The 25,930-nt window shown below is 31.2% G+C and overlaps 1 protein-coding gene across 1 annotated transcript; it reads right to left on the bottom strand.

Annotated features, from left to right (window-relative positions):
- Positions 1 to 3,362: 3,362 nt before the first annotated feature.
- On the bottom strand, positions 3,363 to 24,818 carry LOC129951291 (peptidylglycine alpha-hydroxylating monooxygenase). The gene is made up of 8 exons (XM_056063376.1): positions 24,599 to 24,818; positions 5,033 to 5,090; positions 4,865 to 4,952; positions 4,708 to 4,786; positions 4,506 to 4,638; positions 4,399 to 4,447; positions 4,000 to 4,338; positions 3,363 to 3,925 (listed from the first exon to the last, which is right to left on the bottom strand). Exons 1-8 carry the CDS (start codon positions 24,791 to 24,793, stop codon positions 3,757 to 3,759), a joined length of 1,110 nt encoding a protein of 369 aa, XP_055919351.1. The 5' UTR covers positions 24,794 to 24,818; the 3' UTR covers positions 3,363 to 3,756.
- Positions 24,819 to 25,930: the final 1,112 nt, after the last annotated feature.

Raw genomic sequence — 25,930 nt, 5'->3', positions numbered from 1 at the left:
TAAATGTTCCTTGCCTTGTAATTTTTTCTCCATCTACGTCTTGTAAATTAAAACAATTAGCCTTTTTTCGTTGTTATAAGTCAAGGATAAGGTTTATGCCAATGCTCAAAATACATGTAATGACTTTCTTTTTTTCAATATAAAAATAAAACTTAGTTTGACAAGACTTGTTCTGAAAGAAAAAACCCTCTTTCTACACATTTTGCCTTCTGAATTTTCAATATAGAAAATAGTATCGTGGTTGAAGTGGGGAAGATCTGGAACAATATGTACGACATTTACGATATAAGAATTTTGTATAAGTTCTTAATACCATTGTAAAAATGTATATATACAAAAAGTTCAAGTCATATCAAGAACTGCAGGTAAAGGATATGAAGTAATGTTCCAAGTTTCAAATTAATGACATTTAAAAATCTATAAATGTATGTAGTTGTCTATCAATTTAAGTCCCTGATGTCGTCTAAATCTCCCTACTATTAATTATAAGTGAGCTAATTTTCTCAAAAATATAAGCTTTTCAGGAACTGTTTAAACTTATTATAAGTTTCTCAAGAGAAATTTTTCGAAATTTTAAGAAACTAGTATGAATATTAAACTTAAGAAACATTACAGTTTCAATATTGAATAAATTTTAATTTTGAAAGAAATGAGAGCTCATAACAAGAATTACGAAAAACCAATCAAAATTCAAATCAATCACACCAGGGGAAAATGGAAAGGCATTTTTCAAGGTCAAATATTTTTCGAAAAAGCCCGAAAACCAGGATCCTCCCACAAAATTTTCCATAAAGTGGATGGACACAGAACAGAACCATTATTTCCATAATGAATTTGCAAACGTTTTGTTCATTAGTAAGTCTATTTATTATGAAATGGCGAACAAAATTGAGCATACATCAAATGACAGCTGTCAGAAGAACAAATTCAAAAATGTATTGTCAGATTAAAAAAAAAACCCGTTGCTAATAATCTCTTTTGTGTAGATAGATAACATAATCTTATAATTAAATACAAAGTTTAAAAAAAGTATACCTAATCCCTTTGTTATTTATATTGGGGTACGTCTTTACAGGTAAGTCTTAACTCATTAGGACGTTAAAGTTTAAGGAATTCTTAAGAGTGTGAAAATATAGAAACTGGTTGGTTCAAATATTATAAAACTTAGAAATTGATAGATTAAAGAAATCACCAGAGACGAGATTTTACTGTAGGTCAAAATTTGGCCTCGCCGGCAAAATTACATCCAAATGAGCCAATTTTCTCACCTTTACATGTAAACGGTGATTTTTTAAGAGCTTGAGAACTTTTTTTAAAAAGAAACGCATAAAATTTGCAAAATCTCATCGATTCTTTATTTGAAACGTTAGATTGGGCCATGACATTTACTTTTTGAAGATAATTTTATTTAAATGTTGACCGTGGCTGCGTCTTAGGTGGTCCATTCGGAAAGTCCAATTTTGGGTAACTTTTTCGAGCATTTCGGCCGGAATAGCCCGAATTTCTTCGGAAATGTTGTCTTCCAAAGCTGGAATAGTTGCTGGCTTATTTGTGTAGACTTTAGACTTGACGTAGCCCCACAAAAAATAGTCTAAAGGCGTCAAATCGCATGATCTTGGTGGCCAACTTACCGGTCCATTCCTTGAGATGAATTGTTCTCCGAAGTTTTCCCTCAAAATGGCCATAGAATCGCGAGCTGTGTGGCATGTAGCGCCATCTTGTTGAAACCACATGTCAACCAAGTTCAGTTCTTCCATTTTTGGCAGCAAAAAGTTTGTTAGCATTGAACGATAGCGATCGCCATTCACCGTAACGTTGCGTCCAACAGCATCTTTGAAAAAATACGGTCCAATGATTCCACCAACGTACAAACCACACCAAACAGTGCATTTTTCGGGATGCATGGGCAGTTCTTGAACGGCTTCTGGTTGCTCTTCACTCCAAATGCGGCAATTTTGCTTATTTACGTAGCCATTCAACCAGAAATGAGCCTCATCGTTGAACAAAATTTGTCGACCATAAATCGGACGTAAAGCGCGAAACACATTTCGAACCGAACACTGATTTTGGTAATAAAATTCAATGATTTGCAAGCGTTGCTCGTTAGTAAGTCTATTCATGATGAAATGTCAAAGCATACTGAGCATCTTTCTCTTTGACACCATGTCTGAAATCCCGCGTGATCTGTCAAATACTAATGCATGAAAATCCTAACCTCAACAAAAATCACCCTTTATTTACGTAGTTCATGTGGCATGACTGTCTTGTGGACTGTCTTGGGTTCGATCAATCCAAAGTTTTTTTTCACGGGTCTGCCTCTTGTGAGGAATTGACAAATTCTCCAAGAGTAATTCTTGTCATGAAAAGTGCTTTCCCAAATTAGCCGTTTGGATTCAACTTAAAAAAATGTAGGTCCCCTTCATCACTGCAATTACTTGCACACAGGAATGGTTAAAAGTTGTAAGCCACTAGGCCCTAGTTCTGAACCACATATATTTACGTTAATATTTAAAATTTTCCAACTCTGGGCTGTAGTGGCGTATGAGCACTATATTTTAATTGTACACGAAAATTGTAGCAAAACTTTTTCTTCTAAAAAATTCACAACAATTGCATTTTTCAATAAGCATTTAAGTTAAAATTGATGCTATCTGCAAGCATCTTATGCCTTAACTTAAAAACACCTTTAAATACAAGCTTTTAAAAAAAGTAAAACAAAAATCCTGGTTTATCACGATATCGTTCCATATTATATATATTTTTATTTTTGTTTGCTATAATATTTAGATTTTACATTATTTTATTGTACACTAGGTATTATATTATTTAATATGCATTTTTATGTTATATCATAATTTTGTAGGTCTTGTAAAAGTTTTCATTTTCTATTTGATTTTCACTTTTATAAAATAATCTTTTTGTGTATAGATTTTTAAATTTCGTGTTTTCTTGTTTTTTTTTTGGTTTTTTGGTTTTGTTTTTAAATTTTAGTTTTTTGTTGTTTTTTCTTTATCTTTAAATATATACCTACATTTATGTATATATTTTTAAAGTGTACTTATAAATATTCTTTTCTTTTAATTTGTATTAAGTATAGGAAGAGTTTCTTTTCTTTTGGTTTAATAAATAATTTCTTTCTTCTTTTGTATATATATATGTTTTTATTTCACTTTTATTGATATATGTATGTTTTATGTTTCTTTTTTGTATAAATAGAGATTTATCTTTCTTTTTAGTTTTAGTTCAATATATATTTACCGATATGCTGTATCTTACAGTATTTTCTTTTTTAGTTTTTAGTTATATAAAATATGGTATATCTTTTGTTTTAAAAAATACTATAATAAAATAAAGAACTTAGATGGATTTGCTGAGACCATTTTATTACATTTATAATCAATTAATTGTATGTGTGCGAATCAACTAAAACACAAAATTGTTTACAAAATACCACCACAAATTGTGTTTGAATAAAACATAAATAATTTATAGACTAAAACACATTCATAACATTCAGTTCATAAAAGACGGTCGTTGGATTTCCTTTTTGGTAATTTTTTGTTTGTATAATTTTCTCACAGGAAATTATATTTTTAATTTTTTTTTTAAATTCCTTAAATATATTAATCCCTATTTGCTCAAGGTAGATACTTTATTTAATGAACAATTTAATTTTTGTTTTCTTTTTAATTTTGATTTATAATCTACTAAAATTGTGGTCAATGGGTGAGATTTACTGCAGTTGCGGTAAGTTATTTACAAATGACTAGCTTCATAGTCTGGAATATTGGTAAGGCCAACATCAGCGTTCTTCCAATAGTATTGCGGTGGTCCAGAACTGAAGCAGTATTTCATGTTGAGCGGGTCACCATTTTCAACGTAGTACATCAAATAGAAGTTGCACATCTCATCTTCATTTGTTGCTCTGTAAGTTATATGGTGTTCCACAGGGAGAAGTAGTGTTACCTATACTTTTTTTTCAATTTTCAATATTCTTACCCAATTTGTGTGTATCGATCTCGATTACTTTCCATGGTACAACGAGCTGCCAATTGATCACCATAGATAATTGGTTCTGAGTTCATGATGGGATAGAACATTTGTGGAGTTAAGGGATCCCGTTTGCCCAATAAAGTCCATTGATGGGAACCTCGATCGTCAGCACGAACTCGATAACCAGAGACGACTTTTCCCAAGCTATGCGTGTGAGTCCTATAAGCTATTGGATGTATTATTTTATGCTCGTTCATTTCGCAGGCTGTTTCCATATGCTCAATGGATCTTGGTTTAATTATTCCAGACGTTCCAAGGAGCAGGACACCAGCAAGTTTATTCATTCTAGTGAAAGAATTACACAGATAAGAACTATTTTGTAAGAGTACAAGTATCTTTACTCACGGTTCGGTTGTGTATTTGATGAAAACCCCAGAATCATCGGTGCTGCCATCTTCAAGTCAAAAGTTAAAGTTAAGTGAGGATTGTTTAATGTTTGAAAATAGACATACCACTAAATTTATCGATATGTGCATAATGCACCTGCAACACCATGTACTTGATGGGAGAATCATTTCCGACTTTGAAGCCGACTCCATTGGGAAGATTCAATTTGGGGGCATCTCTTGCCCATGCATACAAAATCTTTAAAAATCAAAAACAGTTAAAAACAAGATTTAATTTTAACACCCATTCGATTTTTTAAAAAATTACCTGAGAATGTGCTGTTACCCCACATGGACTGGAAGTTTCATCCTCTGCAGAACTCTTTTGTGCCATTTCTCCACAATTCCTATAGTTAAGATTATATATGTACATGTTTTGGTATTTTATGAAAAGTCTTTGTGAAAAAAGTGTTTTAAAAACCTACCACACAGGCTTTGTTGAACCAGGCTCTTCACAACCATATAAAAGCATGTGATGGGCGGTATTCATTGTGGCATTTGGTTCGTAGCCAACTGAAATAAGAAGCAGAACATTTAGGTGTTATGTAGGTGTTACAAAATACGTAAGCAAGGAAGAAAGATGAATCTCTCACCGATATAATAGCTTGTGGTGTAGTCAACTTTAATTGGTGTACATAAATAGAGCTCTGGCTGCAATAAGAAAAAAAAATATATTTTATATTAAAAAGAAAATCTCTTTCATAAAAAAGGAAATGTGTGTATAGTTATCTACTTTCAATCTCGATGGGATGTTTTGAAGTTTATTAAACGAAAGTAGAAAAGTTGATGGTGAAATCTTACTCCTTTGAGGGTTAAAGTGGTCCTTAACAATAAAATATTTTTACCTCACCCCCCGAACGTAGAGAAATTTTAATTCCAAAATCTGAAATATTAAAAAAATGTCCAGTGGGAAGATATATGTATATAGTTATTTGTGCCGCTGTCACATTTTGACATTTATTACTTTATTATACAAAATGGAACGAAAGCTCAACTAACGCATTTAAATTATTAAAATTCACTACAAAAACGGTGGAAATTCATAAGTCTCGAACATCAAAATAATTGGCCATTGAGGTTTTGTGTTTTCCTAAAATTGCCCGCATTTATATTGTATATCAAAAAATCGAAATTTCAGAATTACATTTTCTCTATAAAAAACTCACAGAATTGTTTTTTTTTTTATTTTTAAGTTTTTTTCAATGTTTTTCTGTCGTAATAATAATTGATGATCAAAAATGTCAGGTTGGGGCTTGTGCCGTCGAGGTGACTTCCTGGCCTCGTAAAAAATACCTTAGTTGCGAAGCACCAACAAGCTTTGGATACGGACGGATTCACTGCTGGTACGCAGTTCACACATCTCAATATCCACAAGGGGACATGGAATTCTCCTGATCAATCAACTTGCAACCAGATTGGCCACATTGCGATCGACGCACGACACTTCTCCACTATACAGGATGTACAAACTTCCCGAGGGGCCAACATTGACTCAGACCACAACCTCGTTGTAGCTAAGGTACGGCTACGGATATCCCGATCCAAGCCAAAACAAGGAAGTACTTTGAGAAGTTTCGACGTTAGACGGCTACAATCGCAAGAGATTGAGATAACCCCTTAAGGTGTCCTATGCTGCCTGTATTAAGCATTGAAAACAATTGGCAACATTGCCTTGCAGCCATCAGAGATGCCGCCTCTAAAGTGGTAGGTTTCACATGGCCACAACAGCGAAATCCCTGGTTTGAACAAGAGGCATGGAAAACGGCGCTGCACAGATGAACCACAGCTGCTCGCGAGCTCTACGAGCAGAAGAGGAGAGAACACCGACTTATTAGATGGAAAAAAAGAGAGCACAAGAAGCGAGCGATCGAGGAGATAGAGGGATGTCACAACAGAAATGAGGTTCGTAAATTGTACCAAAAGGTAAAAAAAAACCTCCCAAGGGTACAAGCCACGAACCGAAGCCTGTAAAGACGATCAGGGGAACATCGTAGTAGAACCGCAGTCTATGTTGAGAATATGGAAAGACCACTTCTCCAAATTATGTATATAACGGCGATGATAAACCGAATTCCGCTGTAAGGGAGATAGAACCACTCAACCAAGGTGGAAGAAAGCATGCCCGATGAGTGGAATCTCAGCGTAGTATGCCCGGTACATAAGAACGGAGATCCACTAAATTGCCCCAACTATAGAGGCATCAGTCTCCTTAACATTGCATATAAGATCTTCTCTGCCGTATAATGTGAACGTCTGAAGCCGTTCGTCAACAACCTGATTGGTCCTTATCAGTGTGGCTTCAGCCTTTGACAAAACGTCACCATGGACAGCTATAACTTCGAGGTAGTTAATGACTTTGTATACCTAGGCACCGCTATTAATGCAGACAACGACACCAGAGCTGAAATCAAACGAAGAATAACTCTTGCAAATCGCTGCTTCTTTGGACTTAGAAGGCAAATGAGAAGTAAAGTCCTCTCTCGAGCATGTAAAATCAGTAATCACCATCTATAAGGCACTCATCATCCTAGTTCTCATTAACATAGCTGAGGCCTGACCCTGTTAAAAAACGATGGGAGCGTCTTAGGATGCTTGGAGAGAATAATTCTTCGTGTGATTTTTGGTCCCGTTTCGACTTAGGTTGTGTAGAGCGAATGGACATCAACGCTCCAGCCCAGAAGGTCTTCGAATCCAATCCCGAGGGACGGCGCAATAGATTAAGACCGCGAATCAGGTGGCGCACGCAGGTGGGTGAAGACCTCAGCCAACTTGGCGTGCGAAACTGGAGACAGCTAGCTAGGGACCGAGCTGGCTGGAGACGCATGTTGGTTGAGGCCCAGGTCCGCCCGGAGCGCCACCTTAAGTAATAATTAAGTAAGATCAAAAATGTCATTATTTTTTTCTTATTAAAAAAAAAATATTACATTTTTTTCAAAATTCGATATCTCAGAAAAGGGTCAACATTTTTTAACGAAATGCACATTTGCAATGTTTGCATTTATCATAACATATTTTCTTCTATTAATAAATACACATTAACTGATTTTTGTATAAGATTCACATATCTAAAACCTCTCATTGCACCCAATATAAAAATAGACCTTATTGGTCAACGGAAAAGAATACTTTTCCGATTTACTTCAGGTCTCTATTTATATGGTTTGTATTTCATCATCTGTGTACATGATGTTATGAGATATCTATTTTCGTGAAGCAACTCACATAATACCGGTTACTTTATCAACTTCACATTCATTTTATTAAAAAGCATTCATTATGCTATTTCTATTAATTTGTATTGTATGTTTATTTACGTATGTAAAGTTATGTCAGCATGCATGACAAATTTACAAAAGAGAACAGCAATTATTTACTTAATTAATAACCATTAATTTTTCATCACAATCATGAAACGAATCATATGAGTTCATTAATTCTATAAATCTCATATCTGACTGGTAGCACTTACTTGCTTATAATTCACTTCATTGTTTTTCAACAAATTTCAATAAGTTACCTATCAATATAAGAAATTGTGTAATTAAATAATGTATTTGGGAATAATATTTAGAACCGTAGCTAAGAATGAGATGGTTTTCAAAATTCCAAACCTCCTGAGTACTCATAGAGAATTCTTGGAATTCATCTAACGTAATTTATAGACATCCATCTAGAAAAGTTAAAAATGTATAAGCATATCTTTCTTTTTGACCCAATTCTCAAAGATCGAAATTCCACATACATATATTACAAATTTACGTAACACTATTCAAAAAGAATAAGAATGTGTTTCATAATTGAAAAAGGTGTTAAATTTTAAATGAAACTTTTGTAATTCTATTGCTTTCAAATACAATTGAAGGTTGGGGAAACAAGCTAATGGTTAAATTACAAAATATTTATTTTTCCCTAGAAATGTTGGTAAATTCTTCTAGTTTCTTATATTTTTAATAATGAGTTCTATAGTTTTCTTTGCTCTAAACTTGATTAAAGTGCAATAGTTTACTTATGTTGGTTTGCAAACCGTAATGACCAAAATCAAACTGATTGACTTTTATCTTTCGAAAATAGAATGTGAGTCCAGTAAAATATGGGTTTCACCTCAGAATGAGAGATTGTAAGCTGTGTTCAAATCTTAATTTTGATATTCCAAACAAAGTTTAAAAAGCTTCATAAAATATGGTATGTCATGAATTATGAACCACCAAAAGTCGTGATTTAAATTTTTTAGTGAAATGTGTAAGATTAAGATTAGATTATCTATTCCAAACCATGTCAAATATAATTATTTTACTAGGTGCTTAAATATGGAGGAAATTGTAAAAATAGTATTACTAACTTCAGATGAATTACCTAAAAGATTATTTGTAATTGGAAGAATAAATATGGTCCAGGGTTTGCAGTGGACATCAGGTATTCAAGAATTCTTAATCATGTCCTAAACATTCTTAGTTTTGAAAAAAGAAACGGTTGATATGATGATGAGATGCTGTATTTTTCAGTGTAACATTAGAGGTGTTTTTTTGGTATTCCATATATAGTACAGCGAAAAATTGCCAAAAAAACGATTCGCATTAGTCCAGTTTTTATATGTATTTGAAAGTTGATACAATTGAAAATTTTCCAGAATAATATAATCAAAAATTACAGAAAAAATTGGGCAAGTTGATTTTTAATAGTTGACTACCAAAATCAAGAAAATACGTCTGTCTAAGGTAAAAGTCGATTTCAGAGTTCTAACCAAACAATTTGACATAAAATAAAAACTTCAAGAAAGGGGTTTGTTCGTAGACTACTACATTAACATGTGGTGTTGAAGCGAGCTTGAAGGTAGCCTCAATTCTTTATATGTATATCTGAATCGAGTTGAAATGAGCTTGATTCCCCGACTGGAATCGAGTCAAAATTTGTGAAGAAAAACCTGTAGGGAGGAGTTGGTTTTACAGATAACGGTTTACATTATAGTTCATGTTGCATGTTTGTCTACAAAAAACATAGCTTTGCTTTAATCAAATAAAAACAAAAATTGCACATGGCGTAGGTAGCACATTCTTATATGGTACTGTAATAATCAGTTCTCCATTGTTTAACACGAATCAAACTATCACTTTTGCACTTCACACATCGAAACTCCATTTGCATTTTTGAAAGTGCTGTCAAACTTAATCATTTTTAAATCTTCTTGTGTGGTGGAAACATCAAAAAGATTAGTTTAATCTAAACTGATATAAACTTCGGTGGAAACATAGCAAAACTTAATTATCTTTTCTATTGTTTTCTCTTGCGAAATAAGCCCAGTTAGTCCATTTTCATTAAAAGAACTAAATAAGATTAACAGTAACAGATTGATTTTTTTACCAATGGAAAACACATACATAATTCCACATGAACAACTACTTAACGAACACAGCCATCAAGATACAAATGCAATATCAATCGTACCGATATTTGAGAACGATCGCATAATATCCATTCGAGATACGTATAAATGTCAAAAACCCATCCGAAGTAAGATTTTACTTTAACTTTTATCAGCAGTATACATACTACGGATATTGTTTTTGTTATTCGTGAAAAATTATACTATGCTATTGATATGTTTTCCAACAAAACCCTTTTTTCCCATAAACAGAGACAGTTTATTGTATGAACAAATGATTTAGACAAAACATATTATATACTTCAAAAATTTGGTAAAATTGTTAACACTATTGAACTTATAAGTTGCGAAGCGGCGAGATTTCATAAGACCTTTACACAGTATTATTTTCAGCTTACTTTATTCGACTAATAGCCTATTTTTGTAGACTGTAAGTCGGTAAGTTGTCAAATTACTATTAAAAGCTTTAAAAATTCATATATCTAAAATTCAGGGCAAAGTTTATATGCGTTTAACCAAGAAATTCTACTATAGAAAACCTTTTGGGTAACTTTCAACAGTATTATACAGTAGACCATTGCCATAATTAATCGATTAGATATTGTTTTAATTGTAACAAGAGTTTAACATTCAAACCATATTTTGTTTAACCGTAAATATCTTACAAACCAAAAACGCTAAAGACTTAAATTAAATTGTATATAATACATTGTAATATGATACCAAACAAATATATTTTTTGAAAAAAATCCAATTAACGGTTTTATTATAAATAAAAAAAAATGAAAAAAAAAAAATTGTCACCTCGAAAATTTTACGAATACTAAATGATTTTATCTCCAAAACAATTTTGTACAACGAAAAATAACATTTTTAACATGTGGTAAAATTTTGACAAAAATCGAATACACATTTTTTTTTTTATAAAAATAAAAACCTAAAAAAACATTACTCAAAGTTGGTAAAAATTGAATTTCGACTCGAATTTCTTTACAAAAATTTTAGATTATGGCTTTCAATCAATTTTATCTTATAAAAAATATTGTTTTCAAAATTCTGACAAATTTTGAGAAAAATCGAATTCACAGTTTTTTTTACAAAAAAATAAAAATCTAAACAAAAAAAAAATAATAAAAGTTGGTAAAAATTGATTTTCGAGATTTGAGATATTAGCTTTAAACTACTTTTATCTTTTAAAGAATAAATTGTTTTCAACATTTAGAAAAAATTTGAGAATAATCGAATTTACAGTTTTTTGCAAAAAAATAAAAACCTAAAAAAAAAAATTTATACAAGACCAACATTTTCGACTGAAATATCTTTTTTTTGCTATTTTGGCTTTAAACTTCTTTTATCTTTTAAGAAAAGATAAAGTAAAATTTTGAGGAAAATCTATTTTTTACAAACAATAAAAAACTAACAAACAAACAATACTAAAACTTCGTAAAAATTTACTTACGACTCAACCAGCTTTTAAAAATTAGAAATATTGTCTTCAAACTTGTTTTAAATACAGAAAATATTGTTTTCTATATTCAGTAGTTTTTTTTTATAAAAACTTAAAATCTACAAAAAATAGTACACAAATTTGGTAAAAATTGATGACTTTCAAACTAAACTAATTCTTTATATGGACAATATTGTTGGTAATTTTAAAATTTTTAAGAATAATTCAACTTACAACTTTTTTAATAAAATACGAAACCTACAAACCTTAAGCAAGACAAATTGACAGACAAGATGGGAAGTTATGAGTGTGGTTCGCATCCCAGCCTCTTTTTTTAAGAAAATAATAACAATTTTATTGTTAAAAAAGAAATCGGACAATAAATGTTGGACAGAAAAAAAAACAACGGGAAGATTATTAAATGCAAAAAAATACCGCATCCAATCTTTTTGACATTGATTGAACTAGTTTTTTACAGAAAGAAGTTAATGCATTTTCCAAGTTTTTCTTTTTGGTACAATTGTAGTTTTTAAACTGATTGTCTTAGTAGCTCCATAAATGTTCAAAAACTTTCAGGTCTGGTGATTTTGGGGGAGGTTCAATCAATTGTTTGTAGTTATACAAGAGCCATAACCGAGTATTTAAAGCCTTGTTTTTTGGGTCGTTTTGTTGGTAGAAGTAATATTCTTCGCTGATTCGAATTTTCGTGCGCTTTGTTTTCAATTTTCCTTCAAAATTTAAATATATTTGTATTGATCCACAATAATAAGATTTCCTGGACCAGCCGTCGACATACCATAAGGAAGCCACCTACATGTTTTACCCTAGGTTCTTTTCATTGACCTCTTTATTTAGCTTTCTCCACATATACATATGGTTGTCCATCTGATCGAAATAAATAAAACTTATTCTCGTCAAAAAACAAAACACGATTCCAAAATGACAAGTCCTTCTTTTAAAAGCGCCTTACAAATTCTTTTCTCTTGATTCGGTTTTTCTTGTTGATGAATGATATTTTTCTTGCCACACTTACATGAAAATTACTTTTTCGGAGCATTATGCTCACGGTTTCAGAGTTAACTTCTTTTTGCAAGAATTTTTTAACCTCCACCGTCAGCTTGTTTTATTATCCAATGTTTATCGCCTGCAGTAAACTTCTAAGGTCTTCCAGATTTTTGTAGATTTTCAACGGATTTTGATGTTTTGAACTTTTGTATGATATCTCCTACCATAGACTCACTTCATTTAACAATTTCTGCAATAGCACGAACAGATTACCCTTCTTATAATAACGCATACAATACATCGAATAATCAGCTGACCTATGTAACGGTATTTTATAAACCTAAAAGTGATGTTTCTGTTCCGTTAAATACAAAAAAAAAAGATGAGTATACGACTGGGTGTCCGATTTCTTTTTTGATCTCTTATTTGCGATCGTTTCTTCTAAACTGAATTTCGACGGCAAATTATTAACAAAAACGTAATTTTTGCTAAATATTCAGAGTAAATAATAAAAACTGTGGTTTGATTCCTAAATATGCCATTTTCAAACCTTCATCAAACTTATTTCGTGATTTAAGGAGCAAAACGATATGTGTCCGGATTCTTTTTTGATCAACTGTATGTACATACATACATACATATGTATATGTATATGTATGTATGTTTTGATAGCAAAATTGAATATATAGGAATATAAAATTATGTACATATATTATATTATGGGGTGATGATAGACCCCAAAATAAATGTTTAAGGTCTCAAATTTGAAATGTTAATGATAATCAGTAGCTATAAGAAAATAGTATTTTTTTTTCGTTCAGCCTATCTTCGTTTACTTCAAGTTCGATGACGATCATTCTCTTATCGATGAACAAACAGAAAAGACAAAACATTTTATCAATATGTTTGTATTTCTCTGCTGTCATATGCATAATAATATTACATATATTAATCTCAAGTTCAACATCTGTATGGTGGAAAAATATCAACAACAAGAAACACGAAATTTCTAGGTCAAATTTAAATTAATAACAAATGATTATGATTTATTCATTAAATGTGTTAATGGTTGTACAATATTGGTTGAAAAAAAATACGTTTTTATCATGCAAATCATAATATTTTTAATATTAAATATAAAATAAATATCAAGTGCCCAATGATTTAGAATTTTCTTTATTGTGATTGAAGTGAAATTATAAGCCTTTATTTTTACTTGTGACGTATGGGAACTATGCAAGTCTTGAATTTGTAAAAAATTTCCAACTTGAAAACATGACATTACGATGGTAGAGAAGTCGAAAAAAGTGCGTCTCTGCAGAGTCTTTACAGCCTTAACTATTGGATTGATTGAGTTCAAATTTGGAAGTTAAGGTTTTAAAAAGATTCACGATAAGCATTTTTGTAGACCAAAAACAATAAAAGTACCCATACAAATTTGTTGGTCGAAAATATTTTTTTTTAATTATCTCAGGATTTCATGAACCAATTTCAATAATTTTTGATCAGAAATGTAATTTTCTTTATTTTGCATTTTTAAAAACATGTTATTATTATTGTAATAGAGTCGAAATAAAAGATTTTTAGAAAGATGTCCGTACGTTCGCGACAGTTTTTTCGTCTTCCATAGCTCAAGAACCAGAAGAGATATCGACTTCAAATCAATTTTGTTACACAGATAATAAGAAAATTGCGTAGGTGTTTTTTTACAGCAGTTTAAAAAAAAGGTGAAAATGTTGGTTAACCCTAAATATCTGATGAACCAAATACGTTAGAGACTTGAACTAAATTTTATATAATATGTTGTAACGTGATACCAAACAAATATATTTTTTAAAAAAATCCAATGAACGTTTTTTTTATAAATCAAAAAAAAAGAAAAAAATTGTTCACCTCGAAAATTTTACGAACACAAAATGATTTTATCTCCAAAACAATTTTGTGCAACGAAGAATAACGTTTATAATATCTGGTATGATTTTAAGAAAAATTAAATTGACAGTTTTTTTTTATAAAAAATATAAACTTTAAAGATAATTTTACAAAAGTTGGTAAAAATTGAAATTCGACTCAAATATCTTTTCAAAACCTTAATATATTGGCTTTACACTACTTTTGTCTTTTAAACAATATTGTTTACAACAATCAGTAAAATTTTGAGAAAAATCGAATTGACAGTTTTTTACACAAAAAAAAATACTAAAACTTGGTTAAGATTTACTTTTGACTCAAATATCTTTTCAAAAATTAAAAATATTGTCTTAAAACTTTTTTTATTTCACAGAAAATATTGTTTTCGATATTCAGTAGTTTTTTTTATAAAAATCCAACAGTCCTTTTTTCATAAAAAATAAAATCTAAATTGGTAACAAAACTGGTTTTTTAAACTAAACTATTTCTTAGTATGACAAATATTGTTGGTAATTTAAAAAATTGTAAGAATAATTCAACTAACAACTTTTTCAACCCAACCTTACAATTCGATATCTCATAAACAGGTCAAAATTTTATATATTTATGTGTTTTAAATAACTGCATCCTTAAAGTATTATTAAACAAAAATTGAAAAATTTTATATGCATATTGAAAATGAAATTTAAAAAACGCTGTAAATTAAGGTTTTTTTTAAGAAATTATTGTAGGCAAATTTATTTTGCAGTTATTTCAATCTTAAATTATAGGTACTATTTTTAAGCAGTCTTTATGTATATAAGAGCAAGTTTGAACGACCCAGTCTTGCATTTTATTTTATAATACACTAGGGTGGAAATATGGTTACAAGTTGGTCAGTAGAACTATTGTTTTGATATGTTTGATTTCGAACTTTTCAAACACATTCTTCTTCTTATTTGTAATTGTAATATTCAATACAAAATTCTTCTTCCTAATTTTTACTTAAAATATATAAGATTCTACATATTTCAATGTTATATTTAAAGCAGTTTTTAATATTTTTTTGTTTTTGCTTTTCAAGCTTCGATGATATTAAATGTTTTAAAATATCAAATGTGCATAGAAATGAGAAAAAATGAAAGTCACGCAATTATGAAGCAAGCGGTGCATAGCAATTGTCTCTAACAATTAATTTATTATGGACAATTTAAATTATTAACCGTGTCCAATATGCTACTTCTTGTTTGCTTTTATTTTGTATACAATTTAAATAATTGTTTTATAGAAAAAGTATTGGTGTTGTGAAAAAAAAAACATTGCGACATGAAAAAAAACATAAACAAGAATAACAAAAATATAAATTATACAAAGTTGTCTTTTTTGGGTTAGTAAAATATTTGTTGCTAAGAATTTCTCTGAACTCTGAAAACTCCTATATCGGAGTATTTGTACGTACATATATCTAGTATAAACTTAATGTTAGGACAAGGTTGTAAGCTTTTTCCGAATCGGATAAGTTAAAAAAATTAACGAATTATTGCTTTTTTGTAGGATTGTATAACAATATTTTATATGTATTTATTTAAAAGTAAATACATTTAAAAAACACATGTTGAATCTGTTAAATAGCAAACATAAGAAATGTTTAATTTTCTAGAAAAATTGTTTGTTTTGAAAAAAAATGGCTGAATAAATATAGCATACAAATTTTAGTATACTGATATACAATTGAAACAAAAGTATTTGAAAAAGACTACACGGAAAAAAATTAAAATTAGATGGCTTTTAACGAAGATTTGTATGTTTCTTAAATATATAGTTATAGTTCCTATTTTAACATTCAAAGACTTAACGCTAATGTGTACTAAAACCTTTAGTATTATTATTCCTTTTTTTTCGCACTGTTTTTTTAATTACATTTAAGAAGTAAAAACTAAAACACCAAAAAGATTTATTTAATTTAAACTGAAATAAACCATTTGTGGAAACATAGCAAAACTTAATAATCTTTTCTATTGTTTTTTCTTGCAAAATAAGCCCAGTTAGTCCATTGTCATTAACAGAACTAAATAATATCAACAGTAACAGATTGATTGTTTCCCCCAATCGAAAACATATGATTCCAAATGCACAACTACTTCACGAACACAGCCATCGAGATACAAATGCAATATCAATCGTACCAACATTTGAGAACGAAATCACGTAAGATCCATTCGAGACTCGTATAAATGTCAAAAACCCATCCGTAGTAAGATTCTACTTTAACTTGTATCGTGTAAAATCCTTATATACTATTGATCCTTATAAACTATTGATAGATTTTCCAAAAAAACAAGGTTTATGTCACTACTGTATTTTTGCTTGCCACATCGCAAAAAATGTCTAACACGAGATTTTAATCAAACATGATATTACGTTGGGAGAGAAGTCGAAGTTAATGCCTTCATAATAATATCTATAATTTGTTATTTTACTTTGCACTTACTATATATAAGTAATAAATGTGAGCAAATTGAATTGTTATGTTTTTTTTTAAATTTTTCAAGAACTTATGAACAGATAGAAATATTTTTTTTGAAATAGTTCCTATACTGTCAAAATTATATTTGATGATCAAAAAATTCTATTTTTAAACATTTTAAACTTTGTTTTCAATTCTGAAATATCTCAAATTCGTCACAATTTGTATCGAAATTTATGAGCATAATGCACTCCAAAAAATACTTCAAAAAAAGAGATTATATAAAAAAAGAAGCTGGGATGCGACCTACACTGATAACTTCTCATCCCGTCTGTCGATTTGTTTTGCTTAAAATTTTGTCTATATGTACTCGTATTAATTTTTTCCAAATTTGCGTACTATTTTTGATTTTATTTTTTATGAAAAAAAGGGACTGCTTAATTTTTATATAAAAATTACTGAATATCGAATACAATATTTTCTCTGAAATAAAATAAGTTTGAAGCCAATATTTTCAATTTTTGAAAAGCTATTTGAGTCAAAAGTAAATTTTTACCACGTCTTAGTATTGTTTTTTTTTAGAGTTTTATTTTTGAATCGATATTCAATTTTTACCAACTTTGAGTAATGTTTTTTTTTAGATTTTTTTTTTTTTTTTAAAAACTGTCAATTCGATTTTCCCCAAAATTTTAGCAGATGTGAAAAACATTATTCTTCGTTGCACAAAATTGTTTTGGAGATGAAATCATATTTTAGTCGTAAAATTTTATAGGTGACAAATTTTTTTTCAGTTTTTTTGATTTATAAAAAACCCTTTAAATTGATTTTTTTCAAAAAATATACTTCTTTGATATCACATTATAATATATTGTATAAAATTTAATTCAAGTCTCTAGCGTTTTTGGTCCGTAAGATATTTAGGGTTAACCAAAATGTTCACCTTTTTTTCAAACTGCTATGGTAAAAAAACCAGCCACACAATTTTCTTGAGAGCCCTTTCTGCATCTTTCTGCCTTTTTATCTGTATAATAAAATTTATTTGAAATTTATATCTCTTCTGGTTCTTGAGCTATGGACAACGAAAAAAACGTCGCGAACGTACGTACACACGCACGCACAGACATCTTTCTAAAAATCTTTTATTTCGACTCTAGGGACCTTGAAACTTCCAGAAATGTCAGCGTTTTCAATTTGAAAAATCGGACCCATTACAATAACTTCCTATGAGAAGTTAAAAATTTATTTAAAAAAGCTCTCTAATGATTTTCGGAAGCAAAATAAATAAAAGTTTTTTGCGAAGGGGAACTTATTTTGCAGGTATACATACTTTCAAATTTAAATTTTAGGCACTATTTTTTAACAGGATCTCTTTGGATATACAGCAGGAAGCTCATTTGACCAAGTCATCGGGCCCTACTATCTAACTCGATTCTACAATGAAATTGCTCGAATTCGCAAAATTGGTACCACGGGTATGTATGAATGTATCTATTTTACTACTTTTACTACCAACGAGCATCGAATAATTCTAGTAGTGCCAAATCTATTCTTATGAACTTTTAAATAAACGAGGAACTACGTAACTCGAAAGTAGAATTCAAAACAAGTCAGAATCGAAAATAATCACTGCGCATCAAATGTGTTTTCGAGCAAAGTTTTTTTTTGTCAAAGTATAGGTAAAATGTAGAATATGGGTTCCATGTCCATCTACCACCCCAATTATACCGGGAATTCGTAATTTTGGGCAAAAAAAGTTGGATATCATCTCGAGGTTCGCATCATCTGTAAAGAAGTATCGTCCAATAATGCTACCCGCCCATAAATCGCACTAAACTGTGACTTTTCCTGGATGCATTGGTAGCTCTTGCAATTCACTCCAATATCGACAATTCTTTTTAGTTACGTTCCTATTGAGCCAAAAATAAGCTTCATCGCTGAACACAATTTTTCGATAAAAAAGTGGATTTCGGCCAACTTTCCAAGAGCCTATTCACCAAAAATTTTACGTTGCAGTAGGTCGTTTGGCTTCAATTCTTCCACCAGCTGTATTTTGAAAGGCATCACACCTAAATCCTTCCGCAAAATTGTACACGTTGTTCGCACTCTACGTAAGCGTCTTGGTGGTTTAATGTCCAACAATGTAAATTTGGTGCGAAATTTAGTCACAATAGCCCGAATAGCTGCTTCTATGGGTCGATTAAACTAACCATGAAATGGAAGAAGCGCGAGATGAACTTTCTTAACAGAGCAGAGCACACATTGTGGTAATAAAATTCAATAATTTGCAAGCGTTGTTCGTTTGTAAGACTACTCATGGTTAAATTATAGACCAAACTGAAGATGTTTGATAGTGAAACAAAACACAAAACGTGCGTCAGCTGTTTAAAAAAGTGTTGCCAAAAATATAGTAGCTAAAAAATCACCCTTTATATGTACAAACCTTGAAATTATCTTTTCTTCTTCTATTATTTGCTCGTACCGATCTTCATTTCCTTGCAAATTAAAGCAAATTCCAGCGGTGTTCATTTTTGTAACATTTATTCTTGTCCAAAAATTTGATGTTTTTTTTAACTGTCAAACAACTCGATACTCGTTCGAAAGTACAAATTTTTTTGAAAACAAGTTGGTATAACCGGCATCCGATTCTTCTTTCATACGTAGTACGATTTAAAAGTAGAATCGGAAATGAGTTTCGAATAGAATCAAAAGTAAAATCAAGTTACATAGTAGGTCCCCTGTATTTTAATTATGACCAGAATTGGAATTAATTTCCAACAAAATGACGCTACGTGCCAAAAAAGCTAGGAAATCGAAACTATTTTACCAGAAAAGTTTGGTGGCTGTATTATGTCTCGAAGTGGTGATCAGAATTCGACATCTATATTTTACATCTAGACTTATTTTTTTTGCAGTCTCGTGTAAGATCTACTATATATACTAAGATAAGGTCTACGCCAATGCTCCCCACTCAATTTAAGACCTTAGAGATATGAAAGATGATTATTGAAGACGATCAGCCACAAATTTTCAAATCTTACATGATTTTTCTTGGGCTTTCAACGTGTAATTTACTGTCTGCCCTTTTAGCTTTCAGGACATAATAAAATATTAAAAAAGGTAAGAAATATTGTATTTGAAAATATTGTGTACATATCCCACGCACATTGTTGTTTTAAATATCAACCACTGAGATGTTTCGTAACATGACATTTATAAAAGTGTAGACATAACATTATTATTATTATATCAGATGGGGAGGTAAATGTTTCCATTGCATTTTATTATAAAAACATATGTTTTAGTTAAAACTAAATGCATTTAATATGGAATGTTTCATCATTACTTTTACATTTTCTTTAAGGGATAGAAATCTAAAACTTCAACAATTTAATTTTTCTTCTTTATTTGGTATTTAATTTGTTATATGTACGAGTTGGTTGTGGCCTTAAAGGAACATATACATATATACAAAAATAGAATAAAGAACAAAAAATGTTCCTTTATCAATTATAATAACCCCCACCCATATAAAATTATATCTTAATGTAAATACATATACAAATGTATGTATGTATGTATATCAATGATGTTTTTCAAAATCTCTTTGACGTAATTCAATTCAAATTTAATTTGATACACAATGTAAGTATGTACATAGATATACATATATAAAAGGACGAGTTGTATTCCCTACAGCGAGGTATATCAAAACAGATTCTTATAAATTCTTCGAAACCCCTTCTTTTGACAACAGTTTACGTAGATTGTATTTAAACATAACCTAACGATGTGATTCATTCATCCCACAGCTCTCAGCATCCCACAATCAGAGCCTTACTTAATGCCTTGTATTGTGTTCTAAAATGGATCTATACTTTCGTGTAATGTATACTTTTGATGTTTTTAAAAAAAAAAAAGGAAGAATCATGTGTCGAAATTTGAAACCCCAAGCATTTGAGAAAAAAACACACATTCATAAATACAGGTGGAGGCGTTAGAGTAAGTCTTTTCATTAGAGCATATACAAAATGATTTTCGCTTAAAATCAATAATGATTACAATAATTCTGAGAGTTAAATACAAATTTCGGAATATCATTCATTCAAACTCTCAGGTACTATTAAAGTACATTATTAAATTTAGCGAATTAAACAGAAACATAATACATGGAGGATTAAGTGAAGTCGTTTGAAGTTTTCAACAGAAGTGATTAATGCTGAAACATATTGAAAAATAAAAATTAGTAAATTATTTTGGTTCTTCCAAGAAAAAATAAATTTGAGGAAAAAGGAGTTCAAAAAAGGGTTATTCGGTTTTTGCTCACACTCAAGAACTCTTTACAGAAATTTTTACACTATGATAAATTAATGCACGACTCGATTGTAGAAACCTGCTTTTTACATTTAAGGCTATAAAGTTTCTAAGTGTTTAAGAGGTAAATGGATTGATTACAGTAAGAATGTGACTTTTTACAATTTCTATATACACGATCCTGGATGTACTAAGTAAGTAATCTACGTTCTTAGTTCTCTTCTTTTTCGAAGTTAATTAGTTTTCATTTCATAAAATGTGTATACAAAGTTATCTCGCATTTTTGTTAAAATTCAAACATGGGTTAGCCAAGTTTAATCATTTTAGGTTTAGAGAAGGAGTGCCCTTAAAAATTATTGAATAATTAGTAATTTTGTACATCAATTAAGCGATTATATATTTCTTTCAATTGATAGCTTAAATTGTTCACTTGGGCGTATACGTACTTTTTTAATTTTAGAAAATTTGTTTTACTTATGCGTCTCTGTAAAATTCGAAACCAGTTGTGAAGAGAATTTAGAATCTTATCAAAAAAAGCACTTATTGGGTTGGAAAGTTTAGACATAACATATGAATCTTCAGATGGTCAGACTAATGGCATCTCTGCCACGCACGTAGAGGAGAATTAAATAACAACTTTTTTTTATTATTCTAAAGTCTCTATCATTTGGTGGCAAGTTTTTAATTTTGGTTTACATTTATTTTGCATGAATCAATACAAGAGTCTTAGAGCAAGTAAAATAGTATAAAATATTTTAAAGGACTCAGTAAAACTTGACCTTATGAATTTAAACTACTGTTGTAAAATCATCAGACTAAATCAAATTCCTTTTTACTGTATAAAAAAGTGAATTTAATTACTATAGTTTTCAACGAGAAATCAGTCTACTTAATACTGCCTACAAAATCTTCTCTGTTGTAATATGTGAACGTCTAAAGCCCATCTTCAACAACCTGGTCCTTATCAGTGTGGTTTTAGACCAGGTAAGTCCACTGTCGCTCAAACATTCACATTACGGCAGATCCTGGAAAAAACCAAAGAACACCAAATCGACACCCACCATCTTTTCATCGATTTCGAGGCCGCATATGACAGCTTCTACAGGGACGAGCTGTATAGAGCCATGTCTACTTTTGGCATCCCTGCTAAACATGGAAAATTCACTCTGCTATATAAAGGTTGAAACAACTTAGCAGAACTTTTCGATGTCAAAAAAGGTTTTATGTCGTGCTTGAAAGAATAGTGCATAGCTTACACGTCAACACTAGAGGCACTATCTTTCAAAAGTCTGTCCAATTACTTGCATATGCTGATGACATTGACATAATCGGAAGAACTCAGCGTGATGTCAACCTAGGCCCGCTGTAAACTCAGAAAACAACACCAGCGCTGAGATCAAGCCAAGAATAACTCTTGCTAACCGCTGTTTCTTTGAGCTAAGAAAGCAACTGATTGGTGAAGTCCTCTCTCGAAAGAATAAAGTGTCGCTAAATAAGACCCTTATCATCCCCGTCCTGCTATACTGTGCAGAAGCATGGACTATGACAAAAGCGGAAGAAAGCACCTTGGGTCGTTTCGAGAAAAACGCAGTAGAGGAAGACCGCCCGCGGATTAGGTGGCCCACATAAGTGGAAAGTGACCTCACCCAACTTGGAGCGCAAAACTGGAGACATCTAGTTAGGGACCGTGCTAGATCTAGAAGTTTATTGGGCCCTAGATCACACATGACTGTAGCACCCTAAGTAAGTAAGTAAGTTTTTAACGACAGCCAGTGAATTTTAACCGATTTCTACGTGCTTTTAAATCGTGAATTATCCAATTTTTATTGGTTTACCTGTCAAATGCCAAAATGTGATAGTATTGATGACATACATATATTTTTTAAACTCTAGTGCAAAGCTTATGCTATAACCTTTAAATGAATATTAAATTGCATATTGCGCTCATTAAGCGTTTTTATTTTAAAACTTAGAGCATGCTTTAATTTCTGAATAAAATGACCGAGCAAATGGAGTAAAAAACTGAGCGCGGCTGACTTGACGTTTGTTTCGTGTGGTATTAAAAAGTACTTATGGCACGTTTTAAGGACTTTCACAGTTCAGTTCTCCAGAGATCTGTTCTTTTTGTAACTAATGTTACCAATCGTTAAATATTGTTTTTTCTAAACGGTAAGATTGTTACGATTTGTAACAATATGAAGTCATCACATCGTTCCTAAACTCATGGTTAAAGTGTTAAAAAGTTACGATTTGTAATAAACCATAAAATTGATGAACTGTCAAAGTAAATAATTTGTTTAGAAACAAGTTATTGTTTTTTTGTTGACTTGGAAAAAACCAAGAGTTTAAATTCCTTTTTATTCATCTATGTATATACATGTGTACATATGAAAATCAAGCCACACATTTTTATTATACAATACAAAATGTTGACATTGGTAGATTGAAGGGCCAACAGATTTCTTCAACTGCCGGTTCTTTAATGGCTCTAAAAAATTCTTACCATTCGTAAGAATGACACTTGAACAAATTTGTTTTGACTTAATAACAATAGTTAAAAATTGTTCGATAAAGAACATATGGTTTTGATCAAACTTTAATCAGAGCATAATCTTCGCGTTAAGGCTTTTCTTAGAGCTCTTAGCTTAAAAATAAACCCTATTTTGACATGCTAAACGCCACTCTTCATTTGATACCAAGCTCATTTAATTGTCTGTTTATTTGGCATACAATTTGGGATCTTTTCCGAACGCTAGCAGTTTATTTTAACACGGTCTCTAAAAGAAATATAAATTATGGGCAGCGACGCTACTGCTGTTGAAAAAACAGGGCCTAAGTGACTTACAGCTCTCAGACATTTCTGAAAGCGAGCAATATCAGGGAATTTTCATGAGAAGAATAACTTTTGGAGGATATATCGTTTTCTGCCAAAAGTCAGAAACCGTGCAAACAAATTAGCAAACAAATTAGCTCGTACAGTCTAGGGTTGGCCAGAGACCACTGACGTGACATTACTATGCCCTATCATAACACGGGTACTACGGGCAAAAGTCACTACCCACGCTCTAGAATCTTTACAGAAACAAAAACAAAAAAAATAGTTTAAAATATTTTCTCCTGTGAACATCTTTCAATAATTGTTCCGTAACCTTTAAGAAAATCAAACGACAATGTACAAATTTAAACACTCCTCAAAGCCCTACCGCCAATAAAAGCAAAATTGTATGACTCTGTCTTGTACTTAATTACTTTTTTCCCGTGGGCACATGGCAATATCTATAGGTAGATGTCTTCTATACTGCATTAACTGAATCCGAGCGTCCGCCCACCTATTTTGTCATTTATAGTGGGAAGACTTTTTTGTGTGTCTAAAAAATAAACTCACTCGCTCTCTGGAAGAACCTCCCCGAGGAGAAAAGGCTTCATACGCTTAAACCACAATCATCCCGCATCGCAATCGAACACTCGATGATTAAGTACAAGTTTATCCTTGATATTTAACACAGTTCCGTTTCCGTTTGCAGAATAAAGGTCAATAGGTATATAAAAACAAACAGCAACACTTAAAATAATGGCTGTTTCTTCTTATTTATAAATTCTAAGGGTCAACGAAATTACAACCCCGAAAAAAACCAGTATCAGAATTAAAATTTACATACCGTATTGGGTCTGACATTTGGCATTAGAAATGGAAACTTTCCGTGTATGTATCCCTCGCGATCACGAATCCTTGAAGAAGAATACGACGATGGGGTGTCATCTTCGTCTCTGTCGATGCTGTTATGGGAAAACTGCATTCCAAGGACAGAACCAGTCATCAGACCGAAAAGTTGTAACATATGGAACCATCCCATGGTTGCAGCAGATTGTTTTTGAATGTCTTCACTGTTAATCGATTTTTCAATCAAATAAACAACTGTTGGCACACTTCGAGATGGCGATATAGCTTCTGGAAATACGTTTTTATTATTTTCATAAGCCCCACGCAACTATGTACGTTAAATTCATTCGTCGTTCTAACACTTTTTTTCACTAATCACATCATGACCTTCCCCGCGATTCGAGTGTAATAATAATTTTTTGTTGTTGAATTCGTTTTTTTAGTGTTATTTTTGTGTCCGAGTTTAAATTGGCTGCTTCAGATAAAAAGCTGCTACTTTAACTTGATTTCGTTTTCGAATGGATGTTGTTTTTGTTGTAGGTTGATTATTATTTTGCGAAATATTGTTGGAAAATATACCCTGATACTATTGTGCTATTTCTGGGGTTTCGGATGACAATAATATACTCGTAGAAGAATTGAGCTTTGTGCTGCTGATAACGAAATGTTCGCGTCTATGTCGTCCACGTATCGTACGTATCTCACGTCACTTTCCTTGCAATAGATGTTTGGCTTTAAGTCGAGGGCTCACACTTTATCCCCGTCTATGTATATAAAAATGTTATACGTTTCTATCTACACAAATGTGATGGAGCGCAGGTCGGGAATAATATTATGCGTTCGAATATGTGAATGTGGCGGCAACCCTGCGCTTTAACATGGCACGTATTCAAAATCACAAGTGGTAAAGAAATTACCGAATTCGAATTCGCAGAAGCAGAAAAGGACAACCTACTGCTTCTAATATACTCGAGTATAGTTAAGAAGATAATATTCAAGAGTTGAATAAACACAAAAGAACCAGTATAATATTGTTATGGTATTGACAAAAAGCACTTAAGACTACTACTTCATCTATTTTTATGCAACTGAAGAAGAATTAACAAAAAACTAAATTTACGCGTATGATTTAGCCAAATGATAATAAATATAAAAGTTGTTTAGGTTTTTTGTGAAGTTATATTTATTGCTTTCAACTGAACGCCGTATCCGAAAGATACTTCTCTTCTATTCGAATGAGAAGTGGAGACTAACTAAACTACTCTCGAATCTTGTAGTCATCGTACCCATAGTTGAAGTTCAACGTTAAAGTAGCTACAGAAATAAATAT

Source organism: Eupeodes corollae, chromosome 3 (assembly GCF_945859685.1).
Source record: "Eupeodes corollae chromosome 3, idEupCoro1.1, whole genome shotgun sequence".
Classification (NCBI taxonomy): Eukaryota; Metazoa; Arthropoda; class Insecta; order Diptera; family Syrphidae; genus Eupeodes; species Eupeodes corollae.
This window is presented reverse-complemented; position numbering and strand designations above follow the sequence as displayed.

Excerpts from the sequence above, each read along its gene's own strand:
- LOC129951291 (XM_056063376.1), bottom strand. The coding sequence starts at position 24,793 with ATGGGATGGTTCCATATGTTACAACTTTTCGGTCTGATGACTGGTTCT. Across the intron at positions 4,448-4,505 it reads ACATATCGATAAATTTAGTG|ATGGCAGCACCGATGATTCT; the intron begins GTATGTCTATTT and ends TTTGACTTGAAG. Across the intron at positions 3,926-3,999 it reads GATCGATACACACAAATTGG|AGCAACAAATGAAGATGAGA; the intron begins GTAAGAATATTG and ends TATAACTTACAG.